Raw genomic sequence first — 26,654 nt, forward strand, 5'->3', positions numbered from 1 at the left:
GGACATGACCTAAACCAAGTTGGATTAGATTAAGTCATGGGCGAGCCAATCTCATCTACATCTCTACCCATACTTAGTTATGACACGATCATAGTTACGGTTAATTGATGAAGCTCCCTTCTTGTTTCCTAATGTGAGTGTCCTAAGGATCATCTTTGGCTTTGGTGCCCTTGAGTTAAGTTGAATATCAATGGTTAAGAAACTCTAACTCACACACCGCGTAGAGTTAACTCACACACCGCATAGAGTTTGTTGGCGGAAAACATAATGAAACTTATATAGTTAAATTTATCTAATTAAATTAATTAAATATATTATTTAAATACTAAAATAAATAAAAGAATATTTTTTTATAAATTAATTATTTTTAAAGTATGTATTTTATGACCACTTTTATGATTTAAATACTGAAATAATTATTTAAAAAGATAAGAAGTAAAATAATTATTTTTATGAGTAAAACACACCACTGATAATATTATTTGATTTCTTGACAATTCACTGTCGTGTCTCTTTTTTTTTTCTTTTTAACAAAACTCTGGAAATAAATTAAACTGTTATTTTTGGGCATTTTCTCAAATCACCCTACTTTCTTTTTCTTTTTTTTTTAACAAAACCCTGGAAATAAATTAAACTGCTATTTTTGGGCATTTTCTCAAATCACCCCCGATTCCAAATGTGAAGACTGCTTATTTCCACGCCGTTTCTCTTCATAGTGTTGTTTTCTTCCTTTTTTTTTTCTCCGACCGCGGGCCACGGCTTTACCTCGCCCTTTTCTTCCATTCTTCCTCGTCATTCCCTCCTCCTTTTACTTCTGCCTAGTTTTTTTTTTCTAAAGCTCGATCAATTGGTCGATCTATTGATTGATTAAGGGCGCATCGGAAGGAGGTTTGAGAGGTAAGATGGCAGCCAACGGCGAAGGTGAAGGGCCGGAGGCGCGACCTCCGCCACCGTCTATGCCTCAGCCGACTCGCACAGGCGACTTCTTGGGGAAGCACCGGTTGTCGGCGGCCATCGCCCGGCTCAATCAAGAGATCCAGTTCCTTGAGGTCCTTCTCTTTGCCTTTAGTTGCATATCCTTCTCTTACTGTTTTCAGATCTACTAATTATATCATTATTGGTTCTCTTTAATTTCCGATGTACATATTGATTACTAATCCTGATGCTGCTTGCATCATGATTTCTCAAGTTGCAGGAGATCTGTTAAAAGGAGTAGATTTAGTTTTTTATTTTTTATTTTAGCTGAAAGGGACACTTCTTGAATTTAAACATATGACTATTATGTTACCTCAATTGGAGAATCGTTGATTTAGTAGAAGTAACAACTATGCCTTAGGTTGATTAGTATATGTTAGATGGAGAAAAGCACAATCCAGGAAATGAACTACTAGAATTTTTGTGGTTCGTGCAAAAGAATAGTCATTACTTTTCATTCATGCACTTCAGCTGCACATGCTGACTAATTTATCTATTAACAAGATGTTTGTTAATTCTGAAACTAGTAATTGTCTTCTATTAGGTGACTTATACAACAATAACAATAACTAATCCTTTATTCCACTAAGTGGGGTGGGCTATATAAATCTTCTTACACTATTATACTTGATTCCCTACTATATCCTTATTTATATTTAAAAAAAAAATATCTTATTTTATCATTGTAACCAAGTTTGTCTTCCTCAATTAATGTATCTATTTGTCATAATCTTATATCTTTTAACTAGAGTATTTATTAGTCGCCTACATGATCAAATCATCTTAAAATGTCTCTTAGGGTGCGTTTGGTTGGGGGTCATCCGTGATTACCTTAGTTATGTGATTACCAAGTAATCACATAACCAAGGTTATAGGGAATAAAACATAATCTAATGTTGTTTGGTTTAATCTTAGGTAATGAGACAAAACCTTGTTTGTTTGAAGGTTTTAATACATTACTTACTTTAACATTTACTATATTACCCCTAATTCAATTATAATCATTTTTTACAACTAAATTAATTTGATATTTAATTATTTTTAAATTTAAATTATTAATTATAATATTAATAATATAATATATTATAAAATTTAAAAATTTAAATTATCTTAAGAGAGGGTCTAACAAATAGGGGTAAGTATTTGAGCAAAACCGAATCAACCGAATCAACAGATTCAGAAGAACAGGTAATGGTGAGATTTTAGAAACAACTGTCCAAGTATCAGTTCATAAAGTAGTGTTCTTAAGCGATCAGATTGGCGTATTCAACCGATTAAACTGGTACGAGAACTGGAAGAAAGAACCAGGAATGGCAAGACCCCCGATTTGATCAAGACGATTCACGCTCGTATCCAAATTGATGAATAAATCAATGAGTTCAGAGAACAAATTTGCAATCCGAAAACACGCCAGCAAACCAAATCACCAACATTTTTTTTTTCACAGTAGATGATTGCTCGATAAAGATGAGATTTTTCCGTCGCCTTCACCGTCCGGGGGCGGCGGCGGCGGCGGCGCTCCTCACGGTCGCTGCTCCCGTAAGTATCCAAGGAGCTTCTCCGCCTTTATTGATGGAGATAGTGAATGAGATTGGATTGAAGCTAAGAATGATTGGATTGGAATGGTGACTAGTTTTGTTGAGAGATACCTTTTGCTTGGTACGAGAAGTGTCAGCCTGCGAGAGCGCCACCAGCGGCGGAATGGCGCCCTCTCAGGCAAGGAGACCCCGGTTGGTGGCGCTGTTAGCGCAGAGCTGGAGCAGAGCGTTCACGGCGAACTCCTGCCCGCGGCTAGGTCCTTCCTCCATGGCCTCTACCAGCACCGGCATTCCTCCGGTGTCCACGATCGACTTCCTTCCTTCCGGTATCGTTGCCAGACTCCCCAACACCACCAGCGCTTTCTCCGCCACGCCCCCGCTGTGATCTCCCGCCAACACCAGCAGCGGTGACACCGCCCCCGCCCTGACCGCCCGCTCCTTGTTACGCCTAGATGAGCACAGCTTGTAGAGCGTCGTTAGGGCGTCTTTTTTCCCCCGGCTCGTCCCGCCGACGAGGAGCGCCAGAATAGAGCCGGAGGCCCCGGCTCGTCCCGTCTTTTTTCCCCCGGCTCGGCGCGCCACGAGCGGTGGAATCGTCGCCGCTGCTAGGTTTCGCTCGCGCAGGGACGAGAGTCGGGTTTCAAAGGGTTCACAGAGGGTTACGCTTACGTCTCGCGGGGTAATAAGGTAAAGAAAATTTACTTAACCCCGGAATCAAGAAAAACCTAAGTTTTTCTTGGTTTTCTGATTCCGGATTGGATACCCTTTTTGCTGACGTATGCTGACGTGTTAGACATAAAACATTATCTGAGAATCATTGATTACCTAAACCAAACAAAGTTTTTGTTGATAACTTTGGATGGATAACCAAGGTAATCACAGATTACCCCCAACCAAACACACCCTTAGAGTTTCCCCTCAATAAATATAATTTTAATTTTCTTTCTAATATTTGAATTTCTTATCCTACTCATCCTTTTATATTTGCACATCTATTTTAACATCTTCATCTCATCTTTTGCTCGTATGCTCACTTTATAACCTAACATTCAACTCTATATAACATAATAGGTCTAACCGTTATTTTGTAAACTTTCTCTTTGAGATTTAGAGGTATCTTATGATTACAAGAAATATCTGATGCTCTCTTCTATTTCAATTATTCTACTTGTATTGTATCTAAAACATCTCTATTAACCTCTGTATCATTTTGCAAAAAATGATCGAACATTTTCTTCTTTTCAATATCAAATTGAATAATTTTGTAAATTATTCAATACCTTACTTTCCTAGGTACTTCGATACCTCTATTGAAATATCATCCAATCCAATCCAATCGCTTTTCCATTATGTATCCCATTTAACATTTGTTCTTTTTTTGAAGTTTAAATTTTTTGATAAAATTTAAATTTCTAACTCTGACCTACTTAAATTTCCTAAGTTAAGTTGGTCATTTAAACTTTCATTAAAAATTTGATGAAAATAACTTTTTCATCGCTCCTTTATATCTTTATCCTTCACTAGTCTCTTATTGGATTTATTTTAATGCATTTTATTTGTGTAATATCTCTTGTTTTCCTCTCTCTTACTTTGTCTATTCTATAAATGTCTCTTTCTGTAGGATCGTTTAAGAGTGCTAGAGGGGGGATGAATAACACTTGGCGTTTTCACACTTTTCGAAAAACTCGTGTAACGTACGTACATAAATTAGAACTTGCAGTGGAAAAGAACACAAGTGACATGGTTGGTTTTACTTGGTTTACAACCATAGACTACTACTCCAAGGCCCACGATCAGTGATCGCTCTCGACAGATAATCCACTAAATAATTCCCCTCTTACGAAAGGGAGTTAGTCACTTTTACAAAATCAATTAGGATCAGTAACATGTATACCGACCTAAAAACTTAAGTACAAAAGCAAAAACTAAGTTGTCGATAGAGTAGTAATGAATTGCAGAATTTGGTGCAACTCCTCGGCGTGACGATAACGTTCTAGATGGAAGAATTTCATGTAGACGGTCGTCGTTGAGTCGTATTCAGATGCTTCTAGGGTTTTCCCTCGAGGCTGGTTATATGGATTGATCCGGGTGCTTGGAAGCCTTTCTGGGTGGCTCCACGTCATTCCGTCGATCTACTTTGGACGCTGACTCGGCATCTTCCGGGCGCCTACATTCTTTCCGGGCATCTAGATGCTGACGTGGAGGTTGCCAAATTAACTTTGACTCCACAATGCCTTATCTAGATCAGGGCGCTTGGAACCTTTCCGTGCGTTTAGAGGCTGAGATGTCCCGACTACTGAGACTTTACCACCTCATTTGTTTTGCTGGTCTGTTCCGTTGATGTTCGATTGCTTGGAACCAATATGGGCCCCTGGACCCTCCGGTCGCTTAGATCCAAATAAAGGCACCCGGAACACAAAGTTGTAGCCCCTCTCCTGCATTATAAGTTAGTCCAAAAATCTAAACATAACAGGAAAGTAAACAGTTTAGCCAACTGTTTGGTCTTGACTTCAGATTTTCAGTGAAACCCTAGGTCAGACCGATGCTTATTGTTCTCCTTACCGGGAATGCGTCCTCACCCACTCCACTTGGAAGAGTTTACCTTGTGCCAACCAGGTCCTCCAGACCTATTGGACTTTTGCTTAGCCTCGATCCTCGGCACCTAGGTCTTCCATCGCTAGACGTCCGGTCCTCTAAACCCTCCTAGACTTCCGCCTAGTACACTTGGTTTGCCAACACTTCTTATCTAGTCCTTTTGACCAGGACTTCTTTGTCCAGTCCTCCAAATCAGATCTTCCACTTAATCCTCTAGATTAGGATTTCCGTTGCCTAGCCTTCAGCTACGACTTCTATTGTCTACACTGTCTAGCCGCAATTAGAGTTTTCTTGTGCTACCTGTATACTCAGTTAAGCTCATTAGATCACTTCATATATTTAACTTGAACCGTTCGCCATTATCAAAACTTAAGTTCGATCATCTGATGCTCCCTGCACTAATAATCTCTCTTTTTGATTATGATAACCTAGGTTCCAAGTTAAGTAAAAATATTTGCATTAATAGTAAAGAAGTAAATCACAACAACAATCAAGGTAAGTCATAACAAGCATAAACAACTTAACGTACTTGACTCCCCCTGAATTCAGAACTCCTCCTGAAATTAAGTTTTACTTAGAAAAAATTTTAAAAGAAATTTCTTTCTCTCCCCCTGAACTTGACATGATTTTTGGTTTGTCAATTTGATTAAGCCATTTAAGTCATACTTAGGTTTTGAAAAATTATTTTACAACAATTAAACCAATTTTGCAAAACTTTGAAAATTTTCAAGTTATTATTTTCCACGTCAAGAGTTAATCATTTTGAAAAAATAAATATTTAGCTTTCAAAAAAACTTTGAAAATAAAGACAAGAAAACACTTTGAAAAATATTTTAACTTGATCTGATCTCTCTCCCCCTTTGACATAATAAAAAACTATTGAAAACACTTTATTTTTGTAAATAAAATTTTAAAATCACTTAATCATGTGAAAAAATGGGTTTGAGTCCAAACATGTTATATAATATAAAAATACTTAGACAAATCTTTTTTTTTTTGCCTCTTAGGCACATGTCCAACTTAGGTTTTGACTAACTATTAAAGATAGCAGCTTGACCAAGTTAATCAAGTTTAGGTGTATCAATCCAGTTAGCTTATACTAAGCAAGAACAGTTAACTTGATCTATAGTTTTTATTTTTAGCCTAAGTTTTAGTTTGATGCATAGACATAAGCACTGAAACCTAGGCTTTTGACCCTATACATTTCACACAGTTCTAGGTTTCACGATACACAATCAAGTTATCTAGTGTGCTTTGTGAGATGCGTCAATCTAAGTCTATAGGTGCATGATCTCTACTGGAAGTACCTAGACTAGGGCTAAAAATTCTTTTTTTTTTTTTTGAAAATCAAAATTTTAAACTAACTTTTTCAAAGATAAAATAAAATTGAAAAATCATTTTAAAAATAAGTAGTAGTAGATTTGAAAATATGAGTTTTGAAACATAATAAAAATTTGAACTTAGTCTACCAAACACATTCCTAATGATAATAAATAATGCAAGCCACAGTCTGCTGGTAGGAAACAACTGACTCATGCAGACCGGTGACTGACTCATATAGACCAGTGACTGACTCCTCTAGTTTGATCACTCTCTGTTCCAGAGTGAGGAGGTGGGGGTGGAGGGATCTGGAGGAGATCAGCTAGGTCGATGTCGTCCTGCTCCTCGGTGGCTGGCTGTGGCTGGTTTCTCCGTTTTCAAGATAGAATCCCATCCTCATCTATATATACCCCAGCTAAGGAAAAACTCCTAATGCCTAACATGTCAAACTCACTAGCTGGTTTGACTTCACCTGCAGTGATGTCAAATCCAAGTGATGCTAGGAGCGATGCCAAAATGTGACAGTAGGGCATATGTACCCTCCTACTAGTAGTGACATTGGATGAAAAAATAATAACATAGAACATATGTAAATTAATGTCTATATCTAATCTATGATGTAGTGCATATAAAAGAAATGCATGAAATGGTCGCATCATCGCGACATCCCTGGTAGTCAGGGACAGAATGCAAGTCACTAAGACTATGTACAGAACATAGTCCTACACTCTGAGTTTGAATGAGGACTGAGTCACAGTGGGGACCCTCTCCTCTCCAAAGAAATATGAATGCATGAAATCTAATGTGATACTATGAGTAGGTATCCCCAAAAGGTACATCTCTAGGGGGTAGCAGATAAATGAACATGATGAATGTCTAAGTCCTAAGTATTTTTTAATCATGGTGGGAGATAAAATGAAATCCCTCCTTGCTACTCGGGTGGAATAGGTTAGATCGTCGATCTGAACTAGGTTATTGTACAGCTCGGCACACAAAGTTGTGTTGACTGGGCTAGTACAATACACTAGTCGCTGAAGGTCATAATGCTCTATGACCTCCATGGAAGGTATGCATGAGCATGCGAAAAATATCTTACATAAATATCTAGAATGCAGAGGTACAAAAGTCAATGATGCAAATCCTAAGTTCCTCAGTGGGGAATCTGTACTAGGAGTACTAGAAGCACCAGCGTCAGTGATCTTTTTCTTAATCCTAATGCATAAATTAAGACTTAACTAGGAAAAATTAATTTTAAAATGATTTAGGATCGTTCGAGGGCTTACCTAGGCATCTTCGGAAGAGAAATAAAAAACTGACGACTTAGAACTTTTAGCGACGGTGCGAGGATGTTTTTGAGGTTGGAAGAGAATTTTGTGTGGTTTGAAAACTTAGGGTTCGGGTTACTTTTATAAATGTGATCCGGGCACTTAGATTCGAATCAAGGCGCCTGGATTTCATGCGGTGCGGGGCGCTTGGAAAAATTTCCAGGTGCCTAAATCTAAAAATCGGGGGCACCTGCGTGATACCGTGGGCGGTGTTCGGGAAGAGGTTCAGGGTTCTGGATTTGTATCCGGGCGCTAGGATTACGTTGGGCTGGGCTTTTAAATTGGGGTAACATTTGACCGTGGGCGGTGTTCGGGAAGAGGTTTAGGGCGTCTGGATTTGTATCCGGGCGCCAGGATTACGTTGGGCTGGGCTTTTAAATTGGGGTAACATTTGACTAATGTTTAAGTTTAGTTTAATTAATTAGTTTAAGTTTAGTTTAAGTAATTAGTTTAATTAACTTTAGTTTAATTAGTTTAAGTTAATTAATTCAGATTTTAATAAGTTAAGTTAATTAATTAAAGTTTTAATAAGTTAAGTTAATTAATGTTGATTAATTAAAGAGTTAGTTTAAGTTAATTAATTAAAAGTTAATTTAAGTTAATTAATTAAAGAGTTAATTAGATTAAATTAATTAATTAAAGTTTAAGTTAATTAATTAAAGCGTTAATTAGATTAAGTTAATTAATTAAAGTTTAAGTTTAAGTTAATTAGATTAAGTTAATTAATTAAAGAGTTAATTAGATTAAGTTAATTAATTTAGATTTAAGATTGCCTAATTCCATCTCACCTATGGGTTGTATGAGATGGTTCTCAATTTTTATCTTAATTAATTATAATCATGATTTTCTAAAATTTAATTAACTTTAAGTTAGATTCAAATTTAACCTTTTGACTAATTAAGTGTGTATTTCAAAAGTCAGCTTTCAAGCAGTGGTAAAGCACAGGGGTCTTCTTGGGTATTGGAGCAACTGCCACCTTCTAAAATAAAACTGGTTTGAGAAGTTGTACACTTAGCTAATTGAGGGAGAAATTTTAGCCTAACTAGTCTAGGATTTGACGAGATAGTTTCGATTAGTTCCACTCAGCTAAATGAATCAAATAGTGTACTCTTTACTTCACTTGACCATTTATACTTAGTTTTCCTAACGTAGTATTATCTCGCCTCATTTTGGTACTAGGTTGGGCAAGTATTAATCAAATTTGTGTCCTTACCTAGCTTAAGTTCAATCTAAGTATAATAAAAAAATAAAAAAATATAAAAAAAAAACAATAAAAAAATAAAAAATAATTCTATCTAACATGGATAGTTTTGGATCCCCTTGGATCGTGACCCCTATTAGGTCTGATCAAATAGTGTATTTGATCTTTGGGGACCCAATACCGGTTCAGTCCAACTGGATTGGTCAAGTTGGACTTTGGAAATCCATGCTTGGATTCGTGATTTCTTGGGTCGATTTAGCAAAGACATGTATGTTTGACTTTGTGTCCAAGCCAAAATCTGTTGTATACAACCCTTTGAGTTCCAAGCATCATATCAAAATACTTTGAGCCCGAAGTGAACTTTTTCAATGATCTTATCAGGTCGTCAATCTGAAGTTTCATATTGAAATTTTCTTCCTCAAGTTTGACTTGAGTTGAAATTTCAACTTGAACATTTTAGTTGGTGAACTAATGTTAACTTTTTCCTTAAGGAGTGCTACCTTCTTTTGGAGAGAATCAACTTGGGCATTAGACTTAACCAGTTTCTTAGTTAAATAATAAATAATAGAATATAATTTTTTTATACTTACAGAGCTATTTGGCCCTTCTAAACCGTATACAAATTTGTGGCTTAAATTTGACTTGGTGTCTGACTCCGTGTTTGGTTCGGTCTTGATCTCGGTCTCTGTGAGTTCTTCTCGTGTTGGGAGACCTAAGAAGCTTGTGTTAGCTTCCTCCTCTGAGTCTTCTGAAGAGGATTCATCCCAGTGGCCTTGAGCGCCTTTTTCTTCGACTTGCGCTCTTTCTTTTGATTTGAACATTCGGTCTTGAAATGTCCTTTTTCCTTGCATCCGTAGCACGTGAGTTCGGTCTTGTTTGTAGGCGTCTTGTTCGAGCTAGCCTTTTGAACCACCTTCTTCATTTCTGACCTTCGAACTCCATGCTTCTTCTTTAGCATTTTCCGAACTAGGTTTACTAGCTCGGTGGCAACCTCATCGTTGCTTTATGAAACCGATGATCCTTCGGATTCTTCTTCGACTTGTCTTCTCGACCTTTTCTTTTTTATCTGACCTGCAATAAGAGCAATCCCTTTCTCGATGGGATTAGCGTTAGTTTGCTTGTGCAGCTCGAATTCAGAAAATAACTTGTCCAATTTTATTTTTGAAAGGTCCCTGAAGATCTTGTATGCATCAACCATTGATCCCCACAAAGTATTCCTGGGAAACGCTTTCAGTGCATACCTGATAATGTCTTGGTTCTCCACGGGTTGGCCAATAGCGTGAAGTTCTGTTGAGCAGGTCTTGAATCTGCGTGTGTAACCACTTGCGAATTCTCTTTCTTGCATCTTTATATTGTAGAGTTTATTGAGCAGAAGGTCACGCTTACTCACTTTGATGTTGGATGTTCTCTCATGCAACTCGATGAGTTTGTCTCATAAATCTTTAGCGCTTATGAATGGACTAACTTGGTTGAGCTCTTTCTTAGTTAATCCGCATTAGAGAGTCTGAGTTGGCTTGGCGTCAGTCTCTATCTTTTTCTTTGTGGCTGCATCTCACTTTTCACACGACTGCGGCATGCTGTCATTATCTGTGGGGATTGTAAATTCTGTCTGGATTACAATCTATATATCCACTTGCGTCTTGAGATGATACTCCATTCTACCTTTCCAGTAGATGAAGTCCTCCCCAGAGAACAAAGGTGGTCTGGCGATGCTGTACCCTTCTTGATGGGCCATAAAATCTTGCACCTATAATAATGAAAAACAAGATGTACAAAGATTTAATCTTGGATTAGTAGTGTGAGAGAAATAATAAAATGAAAATTTGAGCGAAACGGATAAAACTTGAAAAATCACTCGATCAGTGGTTGCACTAGGATTGAGTACTCTTCGCTCTGATACCAATTGTAGGATTGTTTAGGAGCGCTAGAGGCGCGGGGGAGAGGGGTGAATAACGCTTTTTGGTGTTTTCACACTTTTCGAAAAACTCGTGAAACTTGCGTAAGTAAATCAGAATTTGTAGTGGAAAAGAACACAAGTAACATGATTGATTTTACTTGATTTACAACCACAGGCTGCTACTCCAAGGTCCACGATCAATGATCGTTTCCGACGGACAATCCACTAAATAACTCCTTACAACAGGGAGTTAATCGCTTTTACAAAATCAATTAGGATCGGTAACACATATACCGACCTAAAAACTTAAATACAAAAGCGAAAATTAAGTTACCGACAGAGTAATAATGAATTGCAGAATCTGGTACAGCTCCTCACCGTGACGACAACGTTCCGAATGGAAGAATTTCATGCAGACAGTCATCGTTGAGTCATATTCAGATGCTTCTAGGGTTCTCCCTCGAGGGTTGATCCGGACGCCTAGAAGCCTTTCTGGGTGCCTCGACGTCACCCCGTTGATCCACTTTCGACGTTGACTCGATATCCGGGCGCCTGTATCCCTTCCTGGCACCTGGATGCTGACATGGAGGTTGCCGGATCAACTTTGACTCCGCAACGTCTTATCCAGATCCGGGCACTTGGAACCTTTCTGGGCGCCTAGAGGCTGAGGTGTTTCGATCACTGAGACTTTGTTACCTCATTTGCCTCGCTGGCCTGTTCCGTTGACGTTCGATCGCTTGGAACCAATACGAGCGCTTTGACCGTTCAATAGTTTGGATCCAAATAAGGGTGTCCAGAACACAAAATTCCAATCCCTTCTTTTATGCATTACAAGTTAGTCCAAAATTCAAACATAACAGGAAAGTAAACAGTTTAGTCAACTGTTTGGTCTTAACTTCAGGTTTTCAGTGAAATCTTAGGTCAAATCGATGCCTACTGTTCCCCTTACCGAGAACGCGTCCTTATCCACTCCACTCGGGAGAATTTACCTTGTGTCGACCTGTTGTACGTTTGCTTAACCTTGATCCTCAGCCCCCAGGTTTTCCACCTCTAGACATCCGACCCTCCAAACTCGTCTAGACTTTCGCCTAGTACACTTGATCTGTCATGACTTCCTGCCTAGTCCTCCTGACCAGGACTTCCTTACTCAGTGCTCCAAACCAAGTCTTCCTTCTAATCTTCCAAATTAGGACATTCTTTACTTAGCCTCTAGCTAGGACTTCCACTGCCTAGCTGCAACTAGGATTTTTTGTGCCTATCCGCAACTAGGGCTTTCTTGTGCTACTTGCACATTCAGTTAAGCTCATCAGATCACTTTATACACTTAACATTATCAAAACTTAAGTTCGATCATTTGGTGCTCCTGCATCAACATTTTCCCCTTCTTTTATATCAAGCTATGATATAAGTGTTCAAAAGTTTTATTCTCGACTTCACTCGTTACTTTCTTGGCCTCTTTCTTGACTACTCTATACGTTTAATTTTTTTTTGTTTTTACAAATATACAATAACTTATACAACGATTGTTTTTCATCACTTTTTCCTGTACTTTCTTATTCCATCACCAACATTTCTTATTTAGTTGTGCTTATCCTCTTGACTCATTGAGTATGCTCTTAGAAATCGTTTTTAAATTTGATATCATCTTATCCTATATCGTATTCGAGTCACCATGTATTTCTTCTAATACTTGTGCTCCTATACTCTTCTTAAGTGCACTTTACTTTTTTTTCTTTTCACTTCCACCACTTGGTCCTAAAAGCCATGTATGTTTTCCTTCTACTGATAGTATACTTGAGGTGCGTATGTAATACTACTGGCGTATGTTGGGTGATTAAGTTTTCGCTAGGGATGACCTTATAATTTTTACAAAATTTTCTATTTCTCTTCTAATCATAAAAAAATCAATTTGCGATTTATTGTTCCTATTTTTTAACATAACTAAGTGTTTTTCTTTCTTTTTGAAAAATATATTAGCTATTATAAATTCATATGTATTACAAAATCCATCTCTTTTTCATTTCTTATTTCAAAATTACAGCCCCTATGCATCCTATCATATTTCACATTTTTCACTCCTATATGCCTTTTTAAATCTTCTCCTATTAAAATCATCTTATTTGTTAAAATTTTTTGTACTATCTTAGTTAATTTTCTTAAAACATATATGGTATCTTCATCTAATCCTATTTGAGGTGCATGTAATTACATTAATAGTTTTTTTTTAATTTCTACTATCTTGATAACTATAATCCTATCTCCCTCCTAATTAATCCTACTACATTATCCCTTAATAAACTATCTACAATAATATTTATTTCGTTTCTCGTTTTATTGTTTCCTATGTACTATAGCTGAAAACCTATGTTCTCTATTATCTTTAGCTTCTCCCTTACCCATTTTATCTCTTGTAAATATAAAATATTAATTCTTTCAATCATTATATTTACTATCTCCATTGCTTTGCTAGTAAGCATTCCTACATTCCATGTTCAAAATTAAGACAATTAATATTTCTATAATAACTGTTCTTATCCAACCTAAGGTAGGCGAACTCTTGCATATTTAACATTATACTCAAGTTCTTATAGAGATGTAGTTGAGACGTTGCAATTGGACCTTGCAATGTATTCTTTTCGGGGAATAACCTAGCATTAGCGTTATAATTTGATGGGTGGAGTTGTGTTACGTTGGTTGATAACCTAATGGAACCCTCCTTTTTGGCCATGACAGGATTATTTTCCATGGGTGGAGTTGTGTTAGGTGACTTATATGCGAACAAATTTGAGGTTGTTAGATGTTCTAGTCGATTAGGTTCTTTATTTAGTCTACTAGATATTCTCGCCCATTACGCTCTTCATTTATTTTATTTATGTATAGTCGATCCCATGAAGGGGAGCCTTAGCGCAACAGTAAAGTTGTTATCATATGACCTTGTGGTCACAAGTTCGAGTCACGAAAATAACTTCTTGCAATGTAAAATAAGATCGCGTACAATAGACTTAATGTGGTCTGATCCTTTTTCGGGATCCCACATTGGCGGAAGTTTCATGCACCGGACTACCTTTTATGTATAGTCGACCTCACCTACTAGGATAAGACTTAGTTGTTGTTGATGTATGTATATAGTGCTTCTAAAATTGAAAAGGTTTATTTTCCTTTCTTTCATCTTAAAGACCAATATCATCTAAATACAAAAAGAAGGCATATCTACATATTCATGGTTTTCATCTTAATGACCAACATCTTCTAAATATAAAAGAAGGCATATGTATGCATGTATGTATGAATGAGTTTATCTGGTATTTGTTCATTGTGCTATGCATTGTCATTGAAAGTGTTTTGGTCAAATAGTAATGACAGTTAAAGAATCCAATCAAAAAGATTTGACATGGGTTCACAAGGAGACTCATGCTGAAGGAAACTAAACTGAAGTTGTGAAGAGGAGAAGAGACATTCTTGGAAATATCCAAATGAAGTCAGTTGAACTGACAGAGCTCTCCTGTTGAAGTTGCTGCAGTAGTTCCAGAAGATGTAAAGTTGAGCAGAGTGTTAGTACTTGTTTGATCCAACAATCTAACTCCTTCCCCTATCAACGAGGGTGAGTATTTGTGAGGTTGTTGCCCCAATGTGATCTTCATAGATTTTTTCTTGAACAACTCAGATATGGCATTCAGAATGATCTCTTGCATATCATCTCCTTTATTATAACAAAATTTGAGGCCTTGAGCAACAAAATTTTAGTATACGCTATTCCCTTCTCTTTTATTAGTATTCCATTTACAACTATTCTATTATCACATCCATTTAATACTCACACTCAGCTTTGGTGACCAATAAATTGCTACTTCTTGAACTGACTGTACATAACAATTTCCTGACCATTTTCATAGGGAACCTTTGGCACTTTCTTACAAACATGTAGAGAGTATTGGGCTTGCCATTATCACCCCCGGCTATGTGCTCAATTGTGAAATAACTATATTGCTCTAGCAATTTCTTCATTTTATCAAAACATTTAATTAGCCAGATTCCTCTAGATTCTCCATTAACTTGCAGGCTTATTTGAGTGACGGACTGCATGACGTCCACTTATAGTCCAAATTCAATACCTAGGTAATGAAAGTCCAAATCATGTTCAAGTTAACAGATCAGGTTAAACCAAGTATGCAAAATAGACAAACAACAAGGACGTCTCCTTGACTAGCAGTTATGCCTTGCATTCTTATCTAGTTCAGTTCTTTCACCCTTTTATCTGTGCACTCCATCATCTCTATCTGCTGAATTGATGCGGCCTTCAACGTCTCTAACAAACTATGCTAACATATTCTAGCTCTGAGATCAACTCAAACTACATTTACCCAAGTTATGGTAGGGAAATTCATGACCAAATGGTGTGTAGACACTACTTTCCTCAGCTTGTCTAGAGTCAGCTTTTCAAGAATCATGTTTTATGCAGGAGGTTTACCACAAAAGACTGCCCTGATGATTCAGAAATGTAGCTCCTCACTTAGGGCCATATCTAGCTCCATGGTCATAGGGTTCAAACTATGCTGATAGTGAATGTAGTCATGACAAACTCATTACATCCATGTTTATTCTTATGTAGCCTGTCTACTGAAATATGTTATAGTAGAGCATGATGTTCAAACTAGTGCCAATCAACACTCTCCTAACTAAATAACTTGGCACTTGAGATAAATTGCTAGAGCATTTTCATGATCTAGATTAATGTTGATGATCTCAACATCTGAGAATAGCAATTCCAAGAATACTCATGCTCAGGTTGCAAGGAGAGCATGGAGCCTTATTATAGGTGAAAGACTTGCCCCAAGCTCAAAGTTACATTCCACAGCTTGCCCTTTAATGCTTGTATCAAATTGACATTGGATGAGCTCCTACTTCGAGACTCTGATGAGGTGCTGCTTTTTGTCCCTCGTTTGGAATACTTTGATTATACCCCTATTCAAGCATCAAATTATTGTGCTTGAATTAATGTTGATATTGCCAATGCTGAGCCCTGTAGTGTATATGCAAAATTGACCTGATTTGTTGAGGCTCTGGAAGAATGTGTTTAATCTTCAATTTTAATTTGAATATCAGCATGATCAAAGGTGTCGTAGTGAAGTCTTCCATCATATCGTTGATGAACAGTCAACCTGCCTTGGCAATCATGAGGTTTTTTGTTCCTGGGGAATCTCTTCTTTCGTGTTGCCTCCACCTCTCTAATGAGAATTCAGCTGGGACATTATGTCTATCACTGTTGCTGTTGTTGCATACTCATTATCTTGATCCAATTTCTCTCCAAAGGTCTTCCTTATGTTGCCAGGTTCCCACAATAGGATTGCAGTAATTGAAAAAACCTCAATTGTAACTCTGAGGCAGTGATCAATGTTATAGGATGGAAGTCATCAAGCTAGCAATGTAGTCTTACAAATTTGTTACCACGCTCTGATAAAGTTCTGGCTTTCCCTTTTCTTAGATTTATCAAACTATCTGCATCCTGGTTATCTATTTGTTCCCTATGAAATAGGCCTTAAATCATTGGGTGAGCTCCTCACAGCTAATCTTCTTGTAGACACTTGAGAGAACCATTTGTGTTACTTTTTTTCAAAGTGATTGAGAATATTCAATGCGTTAAAGTGTTTGAGATCCAATTCAAGGACATCTGGGCCCAAAGACAGCATATATACTCTGACGAGCTTTATTTTTCATCATCATAAGATTCCATTTATGGAATTTTAAAATTCATTGGGATGTGTGCTTCTTGGATCTTTAACTTCCAATGTAATGGCCATTTGCTACTCACTTTTCTTTCTTACATTTACTGATTTATACCTCCTTCAAATACCTCTTCCAGATCGACTAAACTTTTAACCTTTCCATTGAGCTTTTATTCTCTAGGTCAACCTCATAACTTTTCCTCTTTCTTGCGACTTTAATTTCTATTCTCTTTTTGCTTCTTATGCAAGGCAGGTTTTTTGAAGGCATTCATAATTGTTGTATGAAGGGGAGCCTTGGCGCAACGGTAAAGTTGCTGCCGTATGACTTGAAAGTTATGTGTTTTAGTCTCGGAAACAATCTCTTGCAAAACAGGATAGGACTGTGAATAATAGACCTTTCCACAGAATCCCGTATTGGCAAGAGCTTTATGTACCGAGCTGCCCTTTTATTCATAATTGTTGTATCACGACATTTAAGCCTCTTTAGTTACACCAATATGCTCACAGTTTGCTTTCATATCCTTCATGTAAAAACTTGTCTTATCATGAATTGCAAAACTTTAGCATGCCGCCATTTTCCATCCAAGGGAATAAATTTTGCAGCATCCTAGTAGCCTAGTAAGGGAGTTAGGCCACATATCCGTAGGTGTTTTTCTTTGTTGATTCAGGATTTTCCTTACCCCATGCTCCTGCATGCTAATTTTTCTAAAGTGGGACATCATCATCATGGACACCAATTTTTTTGCATAATTGATAATTGTTGTGTCCAGGCATTCCAAGCCTCTTTGGATACACACTAATATGCTCATAGTTTGCCATCACTGAAGTCTGCTTGATGTAAAAACTTGCCCTATTATGAAGTACAAAACCTTGGCACGCCATTTGCCTCACAAGGGAATAAATTTTGAGACATCCTAGTGGATTAGTAAGGGAGTTAGGCCACACATCCCTAGGTGTTTTTTTTGTCAATTCAGAATTTTCCTTATCCCATCGTTGTATTCCCACAAATGACTTCAAACTATTAAGGTAAAAGTAGATAGGCCCATACAAAAGGAACTAGAATTAAGTCTAGAAGAATAGGCTGTCATAGAAATTCTATATTAAGTCATTAACTTAGCCAAAGCTCCTTCTTACCGAGCATCTATAGTAGCTTTTAGTAGAATAATTTAGTGGAATCCAAGTGGTCCTTTGATTCAAGAGTTTAACCTCTCTCTATACACAAGTGAGTGTATTATATATAGTTTTGGAGTGCTACGGGTTAGTGACTATTGTCATGTGTTTGGGCTCCCTGCTTCTTTTCCGCTAGCAGTGTGAGTCTTTATGCATCTTCATTACCCTTGTTGCCTTGATTTGCCAGAGATGATATTAATGACTCAAATCGAGTGATGGTGCTAACCTTAGGCATGCATGCTGTCTCTACAGAATCACTTTAGCCTTCATGAAAAATAATGACTCCCAGACTAAATTTACCATGGGTTTTCACCTTCCATTATAACTTTGTGGTGGTTTTCCTATTCATCTTAATACATGTATATATACGCATTTGTGTGTTTCTAGATCCATGTTTATATTTATGGAAAATTAGGAAACTAGTTTGTAATCATTCGGAAAGATTATGTAGCTACATTAATTGGAGAATTCTGTCCTTTGATTGCATGAAAAATGCACATATATAGGTGTTGAATTTGCTTCTTGCTTTACAAGAGGAGACTATCCAATGATTCTGGAAAATATAAAAGAGAATATAATAATGTTCATTACTTTAAATAAAATTTAATATCAATTTGTCTTCTTAACTATCTTATTTGAATTGGCATCCTTGCTCTCCCTCTGTTATTTGGCTTGCAATTTGCATTGAACAAAATAGAAGACTAGCTCATTTCCACTTTTGGGATGATATTTTGCCCAATGGGTTTTTACTTGTGAAAATATGCTTATCTTTGGAGAAGGGATTCGAATGATTTAACAATTGAGATTTCTGATAACGTAAACCTTCCGAGAGCCGGGGATCTGAAAGTAGCATAGCATTTCACCTATTATTTTACCTTGTAACTGTAGTCTATAATACCGCACACCAGCCAAATATTATGTTTCTTATTGTTGAGTGTAGATTAGCCAGGAATATTTAAGCTGTTTTACAGCTGATTCACCCTTAATAACACATGATGGAGTGCTAAAACTATCCATTTTATGTGTTGACCAGATTTCTTCAAACATTCCCATAATAGTATATCATAATTCACAATAAAGAGGAAATCTCCAAAATCAGACTGTTTACAGTGTTGGGACAGAGTAGCTAAGACTGCAACAAACTAGACTGGAGTTTAATGATGTGATATTCTGCCTATCTTCAAAAGTAATCAAAAGCACTGAATCTTAAAGTGATTATACCCGTGTGGATGCAGAAGGAGCTAAATGAACTTGAGACAATGGAGACTTCTGCTGAAGCATGCAAGGAGTTAAGTGTTATGGATTTTATATCCTGAGTAACATTTCTCATCTTGTGAATGTCTATTAATGACTATTTCATTTATGGAATCTGCAGAGTTTTCTTGAGCACAGAAGGCAGATCTGATGCTCTTCTTCCTGTGTGAGTTTTATGTAGCAATGATATGATCACTGTATTTTCGAACATGCACTTTTTAGGACCGCATTTTGATAATCTGTTATGCTTACTGCCTTTTACCAGTACCCCAGGCCCTGAAAATCCTACATGGCACCGATGGTTCCAAAGAGTTCGTAGTTCCCATAGTCGTAGATGGTGGACGAGCAAAGGCTCTTCTGATATCTCTTAGTACAGGTGTTATCCTTGTTGATGACTTGATGAGCAAAACATACTCGCGTTATAATTTGGAGTGTTTCCAAAGGGCAATTAGTTTCTTGTTGATTAATCATTTCACCCCCCTTCAAGCAGGAGCTGCAATTGAGATATTGTGTATGTTGTTTGTGAAAAAAAAACAGTTAATTATTGTTAATACCAAGTCATTTTTGTTATGACTGTCATTTCGGAGACACTTGGTTCTTTGTGGTTCAAAATGTGATTATGCATTCATAATGCATCTTCTTGCTTTAGAAATACTATCAGAAAGATTGAAGTGGAGGTATGCTCAACTGGTACAATTAGTTTCTTTTTACTAATGCTATTAACTTCCAACTCTCTTCTGCAAGTCTGCTGCGTCGTAACCAACTCAGCTATGTCCCGGGGGTTATTAACTTCTAACTCTCACTCCCCATTTGCTAAACTGATGGGAATTATGATGTATAATTACCTTGGTGATAAACACATTCGCATAGATCCGCTTCAAAGCATTGGCAACAAACACTTTATGGGTAACATGCATTAAGGTATGATTAATCATAATAATAGAGTTCCTATATCTTCGTTGTTATGAGCAACGACTAGTAGTAATGGCGCATCGACCTTGTTGCGTTGCTGAATTATATTATAATTGTTTAACCAATAGAGAATTACGAGGGGATGGTTTTGGATATTCATAAAGGATGTGATAATGTAGGGTTTGGATTGGTTCTCTTTATCGAAATCTACTAGCATAGAATTGTCTGGATAAATACGAGTATTGATGAGTACTTTTTATCACATTAGAGTAAAATTTTAAATTAGATTCTGATGATGTGAGCAATGTTTAAAATCATATTCGAAACTAAGTTTTGATCTTTTAATTGGAATCAAATGAAAGGGTATAGCGTCGTTCCATATGTTGTCAAATGTTAGCATATGACTAATATGTTGGTATAATTGATTTCTGATTAAGGTTGATTAACTTGGTCAAAGGTTGATTATGGTTTAGAGAGTTAATGTTTTAATGATATGTTTAACGGTTGAAAAGGTCCAAATGGATTAGGCACATTAGACATTTGATATTGACTAAAAGACCAATAGAAAGTTAATAAGGGAAAAGAGTTGATAAGAGAAAAGTTCAATCAAGATTGATTAGATACTTAGTTGATAGAAAATCTTAACATATTAAGGTTGATTTAAACTTTGGACAATGTGGAAGTCTTAAAAGAGTGAACTCTAGACATGTATAGAAGTCTTGTAGGAGTGAACTTTGGATAAGTATAAAAGCTTTAGATAGTGGAAGTCTAGGAGTAGTGAACATTGAGCAAGTGAACTTTGGGCAAGTGAAAGTCTTAATGACGAGGCTGATCAAGTGAAAATTTTGGAGGAGTGAATTGTAGGTAAAAGAAAGTTCTAGCAGTTAAACTGGGCAAGTAGAAGTCGTAGTGATGAGGTTAAGTAATAAGTTTAATCTCAGAGATGAAGAATTTCTTGACACGAGAAATCCTAGTAGATTGAGATATTAGAAAAAAGTTAAAGTTCAATTATTTGTTTGAAGTTTAAAAATTGTGTTTTTGAGCAATAAGCTTCAAGCTCAATCGGTAGGAAGCAAGGTTGTCATTCTTGAGGTTGTAAGTTTGAATCTCTAACTATGTTAGATTTATAATTAAATTTATTTTACCTAGAATCAGAACTTTTAGTCTGGTAAGTTGGAATCTCACTATGTTAGATTTAAAAATAAAATTTATTAATCAGAATTTTAGTAGACTAAAAGGGTGGCAATGGGTCTGAGTCCATATCCTCTGTTCTCAGCCTCATTTATTATATTCATCCACATTTCTATCCCTATCAAGTATTTAACTTTCATCCTCGTACCCATCAGAGGATGGATATTCATCTTCATCTCCATACCCATAAGAGAATTAGATATCCTCTGTATTAATAATTTTCTTCATTCTATCTAACTACTATCATTCAATAAAAGTATATTAGAACTAGCATCATATAAAAAAATATAATTCAACAAAAACAAAATAAACATCTATAGGCTACGAGGGAAGAAGTTGAGAAGGAGAAGATTAGATTTATTTTCTTATTGTTTTAATTGATCATCAGTGAAATGAAAGAAAAAAATAATTAGTGAGTAATATATATATATATATATATAATTTAATCGGGTATTCGAGTCGAGTATGAATAATTTTACTAAACTCGCCTCGATACCCGTATCTAAAAATTTCCATACCCAATTACTCGATTATTTAATTGGGTCTAAAAAATCCTTCCATACCTCCTGTATTCAAGTTGGGTATCAGATCCTCTATCGGGTTTAGAGGAAATTGTCATCCTTAATTAGAGTTAGTTAGAACCATATTGGCATAAAAATGTAATAATTGAAGAAATAAACTAACAATTATCTAATTTAGCCAACAAGGCACCTCTGCTTTACTATTATTTCACCTTCCCACTTGACCAAATAAGGAAACACATTGACATAAAAAGAAAACGATCGAAGAAATAAATTAACAACTATTTGACTCAACTTAAAAGGCATCTCGACTTCACAACTACTCCACTTTCCCACTCAGAGTCAACTTCTTTTCGGTTGAGAAGAATAACACAGTCAATAATCTAATTTTATTAAAAAGTTGTTTAAGTCGTTAATTTTTATAATTTGTTAGAAATTTTAAAAAAGTCAGTCTACAATAACCAAAATCCATTTATTTCGATGATTTAGTTTTATTTAATTATATGGCTTATATTTATATTTTCTTATATTGGTTGTAAAGAAAATAGATTGTAAGAAGTTTCTTTCCCTTTGGAAGGTATTTATATTGGAGAAAAAATATAGATATTATTGGGATTGACATACCAAATGGTTATAGACCATGAAATAGAAATAAGAGGTTTCAAATGACATAAATTGGTATTGTGTATTATTATTCTTTTGGGCATTTCAAGCATAGCGACTAGAGAAAGAAGGAGAATCTACCAAATTTTATAGAGTTTGGAGATAGACTTTGCTATGACATTAGATTGCCACCATCATTTGGATTGGGCAATTTCAACCAATAGAGATCACAGTTCAAAATTTTTGTACAGATGAACATTGAGGATTGGTTTGCGTTAAGGAAGAGCTTTAAAGTTCTTAAGGATAAGAAAGGAAGAGTTCTCAACCAGGAAAAGTGGATTGAAGAGTAACAAGGTAATAAAATGTTGTGTGAAATAGGTGAGAAAAGGATGCTAAAGACTTGTGGGAGAAAATGGTCAACCTTTATGAGAACTTGTCACCAATAGAAAAGAAAGAGCCTAAGGAGAAGGGCCCATCGATCTTAGAGCAAGGCATTTTGGAGCTTGAGAGGTACTCAAGACATGAAGTGGAAATTAAGGAGCCATTTGCCTCATCATCCAAAAGTAAGGAAGAGGATGAGCCATCCAACACATTAGATTAAGTGGAAGAGGAAGCATCCACCTCTTTGAAGATTGAGGGGGAGAGTCCTACCCCTTTAACAATTAAGGACTTCGAAGGTATAAACTTTTTAATTAAAAATAAAGATCATATAATGTGTTTTGAGTATAAGGAAAAGGGTACTACAAGAGTAGATGTCCTATGTTAAAGAATCCAAAGGCTCTAGTACCACTTAAGTGAAGGAGGTGCATAAATAACCCACACCACAATACAGAAGAGAAAATAGCACATAGTGTGTGTGCTTCATGAGCCAAGAGAAGGGATACTACCGAAACCAATGTCCAAAAAGGAAACCCAAGAAGGATATAAGAGGAAACTCAAATCCAAGGCGAGCTCCTAAGATAAAACTAGAGGTATCGTTAAATTTTTATTTAATTTATAGTAATATTTCTTATAATCATGATCAGAATATGCTAGGATTGATTTTTCTAATTTTGATGAGATGCATGATAGTAAATTAGAAAAAAAATATTTTACAATTTAAATGCTTCATGTGATACTTATAGCATAAATTCTAGAAAATTACATATTGTAAATTAAAATTCTAGAATTAGAAATATAGAAAATGAAAATAAAATTTTGAGAACAAAAATTGACAAGTCAGAAGAGACTTTAGGAAAATTACAAATTGCTAACAACAAAAAGTAGGTCTTGGAAGGTAAAAATTACATAAGAACAAAAAAGACTTGAGATACAAGTCTAAGTTAAAGAATGATATGCCAACTTATCACAATGTTCCTTTTGATTACAAAACTAAATTAGGAAACTATTTAGATTTAGAAGTGGTATCAAGGTAATAAGGGAAGTCATCCCTAAAATTCACCTCAATGAGTCTAACCAAATCAATGCTTCTAATAAACCTAAAAGGCTAATTAGGAAGGGCATCCCTAGTGAGTACCTAGTAAATCCAAGTACTTAAAATAGATTTTGGATTCCTAAATGTGTGATTCCTTAACACTAAATAGGTATAGCCTTGTGTCAAAATTAAGATTTAAGCATATTTGAGAGAGTTAGTCAACGTAGTATGTCAAATTATGTATTTGTCACATTATTAGAAATTGATAGATAGGATTATGTTCTATATTTTCTAACTCTTGTCATCATATTCCATTTTCTTTGCCATGATTTTGTATGCATTCTATTTATAATTATTTTTGATACTTGCCATGTTTGCTCTTTCTACACATGTTTCATGTTACTAGGACGAGCATTTTTTTTTTGTTATGCTAGCTATTTGATTATGAACTACTTAACATATGAAAATTTATCATTTTTATTTGAGTCATTGATACATGTTCATGACTTGTATGCTCTTGATTTGTGGCATGCTAGTTTAGGTCATCCTTGTTTTTATTTATAACATGAAAAATTGATACATGATGTTCATGATATGTTTTGCATACGATTGATTTTTGCCATGTTAATTATTGACCATTGATTTCTCATGTCATTAGGTTAACACTTGCTCGTACATCATGATTTGTATGATTGAGTGATTTATTGAACTGTTGGACGATCCCTTTGTAGGGAATCCTATGCGACAAATACTAAAATTTACAACAGATATAGGATCCCAACGAGCAATCCATGCGAAAGGAAACTCGTACAAGTTTGATTTATCTATCTAATAGATCTATACCTTTGAAGCGTGTCCTTCGCTTATCTCGCTCGTCCTGGGTTCGCAGATCTCTTGCATGTTCAAGCATCTGTGCCTCTATGCGTATCCACATGAACACGATCTCAAGCTTCGGAGAAGAATCGTCTTTGTGGTGCTAGCCACACAAGAAGATTCGGCCAAAACGAAGAGGAAGAAGAAAAGGGGTGTTTAGCCAAGAGCGAGAAGAGAGCTCAAAAATTTCTTGTTCTTCTTGAAAAGTGCAAGAAAAAACCTTTTATATTCATCTCATGAATATGAAGGATTTTGCCATTTTAGCTTTCCTGCATTAAAGCCAATTAAAATCCAAAAAGAGCACATCTTTCTTATATTGGCTCTTCATCTTCTTTTTATCCGATGAAGAGAAAAATCCTTAGTCTTCCTCTATTAATAATTCATTAAAATATTTAATAAATTAATATCTCATTCAAATTTAGTTGAGTCTAATCTAAATGAGTCTAATTCAAATTAGACTCAATCCCATAATTCAATTGGATTCACTTGAGTCTAACTCAATTAATGCAATTTGGATCATATTTTAGTCAAACTAAAATCAATCAATCTCCAAAGCATCGTGTCCTTTGTGCGTGACTCAATAGGTTCTTGTAACGTTGGTAATGTGTCTAAACCTCTTTAGACATATAAGCAATGAACAACATCTAGTAATGCATCATTGCTACCCAAGTGACGAGAAAGTCGAGATCCGATCTAACCTTTCCATGACTACTATAATATATGATGATGTCCTTCTATCCTCGATATCTAGATTGATCAATGAGGCATAGACTGTGTTATTCTCGATATCAATCTTTGTATATCTTGATCCCCGAATAGACTCACTCAAGCAAATGAGCTCAATATCTCATATTCACTTATTTGAGCATGGTCATGCATTTAGTAGTCCTACTCGATCAAGGGGTTCACAGATATCACTCCCGTCATATGGGAGGGATAGATCCCATTTACATCACTTACATCCTTCCGCATAAGTCGTTGCATACTTAGTGATTGCCTTTATAGTCCACCCTGTTATGAGTGACGTTTGACGATACAAAAATACACAACTCCTTATGTAGGGAATCGTAGTAATTTCAGGTCTATGGACTATTCATACCAATAATCACATGAGAAAGTTTATGACACTCATATAACGATCCATGAAACTTTCTCATGGAGGGTCAATTTAGTATATATTCTCTAATATATACCTATGTGTCAACATGATATCACATATCCATGACTTGTGAGATCAAGTCATCAATTGACCTACATGCTAGTCTCATGCATTAATATTATCCTTGAATATTAATACTTGATTAGGAATAGTTAAGAATAGTATTCTCTATATCATCTCACTATCAATTCAACTAATTGATATGATGTAGATTAGAATCTACTACTCAAGGACATTATTATATTTAGTTATTTGGCAGAAATATAAAGTAAATATAATAATCAAACTTTCTCTTAATTAATAATAGAATATGATACAAAAGTTCCTAGTCAATCATCACATAATTGACTCTAGGGCTACTACTAACAACCTTGTATTGTATATTTAGATACGTAGAATAAGTGAGATGTTAGAAGACATGATTAGGAATTGATTTTAAAAATCATTTTAAAGTTAGTTTTTGAAAATCTTGGTATTATCTATTCTATTGATAGAAGTCACCATTGATGGTTGTGAAACCATATAGGGTAAAATATTTAAGAGTATAATGGTTTCTAACTTTGCACAAATTTTAAAAATTAAGATGTATTTAAAAAATGAATTTTCTCCAATAGTTTTGACACATATAATGTCTAAATGATTTTATCATAAAATTTTGTAAAATTATTTATTATTTTTTTAGAACTAAACCCATCCTTAGTCCTATAATATACTTAGTTAAGTATTACCAGGAATTTGCAAGTGCAAACAAAGGGGAGAAAAGCATGAGAGAGTAAAGACCTTAGATTAAGGGGGAGGTTGAAGTTCAAGATTAAACTCTAGACCTCATAAAACTAAAATTAAGTAATTATCTCTAATAATTAAAATTTTAGAAGAAAAAAATTGGGATTATTGATAATGAATATTATTGATAAAAAGGAAGAGATAATTATTAGTGCAAATACTAGAGGGGAAAGATTAGACATAGAAAAAGTATGCTTTTG

At 35.7% G+C, this 26,654-nt stretch overlaps 1 protein-coding gene across 1 annotated transcript; it reads left to right on the plus strand.

Annotated features, from left to right (window-relative positions):
• Nucleotides 1-740: 740 nt before the first annotated feature.
• LOC141832242 (guanine nucleotide-binding protein subunit gamma 2-like) lies at nucleotides 741-19,577 on the plus strand. Its single transcript, XM_074719737.1, has 4 exons — nucleotides 741-1,049; nucleotides 18,980-19,032; nucleotides 19,120-19,164; nucleotides 19,264-19,577. Exons 1-4 carry the CDS (start codon nucleotides 903-905, stop codon nucleotides 19,367-19,369), a joined length of 351 nt encoding a protein of 116 aa, XP_074575838.1. The 5' UTR covers nucleotides 741-902; the 3' UTR covers nucleotides 19,370-19,577.
• The last annotated feature ends 7,077 nt before the right edge of the window (nucleotides 19,578-26,654 follow it).

This window comes from Curcuma longa, chromosome 7, assembly GCF_044706935.1.
Source record: "Curcuma longa cultivar G26 ecotype Majalengka, Jawa Barat chromosome 7, ITB_CL_G26_1.1, whole genome shotgun sequence".
Lineage (NCBI taxonomy): Eukaryota > Viridiplantae > Streptophyta > Magnoliopsida > Zingiberales > Zingiberaceae > Curcuma > Curcuma longa.

Excerpts from the sequence above, each read along its gene's own strand:
- LOC141832242 (XM_074719737.1), top strand. The coding sequence starts at position 903 with ATGGCAGCCAACGGCGAAGGTGAAGGGCCGGAGGCGCGACCTCCGCCA. Across the intron at positions 19,033-19,119 it reads TCTGCTGAAGCATGCAAGGA|AGTTTTCTTGAGCACAGAAG; the intron begins GTTAAGTGTTAT and ends TGGAATCTGCAG. Across the intron at positions 19,165-19,263 it reads TCTGATGCTCTTCTTCCTGT|TACCCCAGGCCCTGAAAATC; the intron begins GTGAGTTTTATG and ends GCCTTTTACCAG.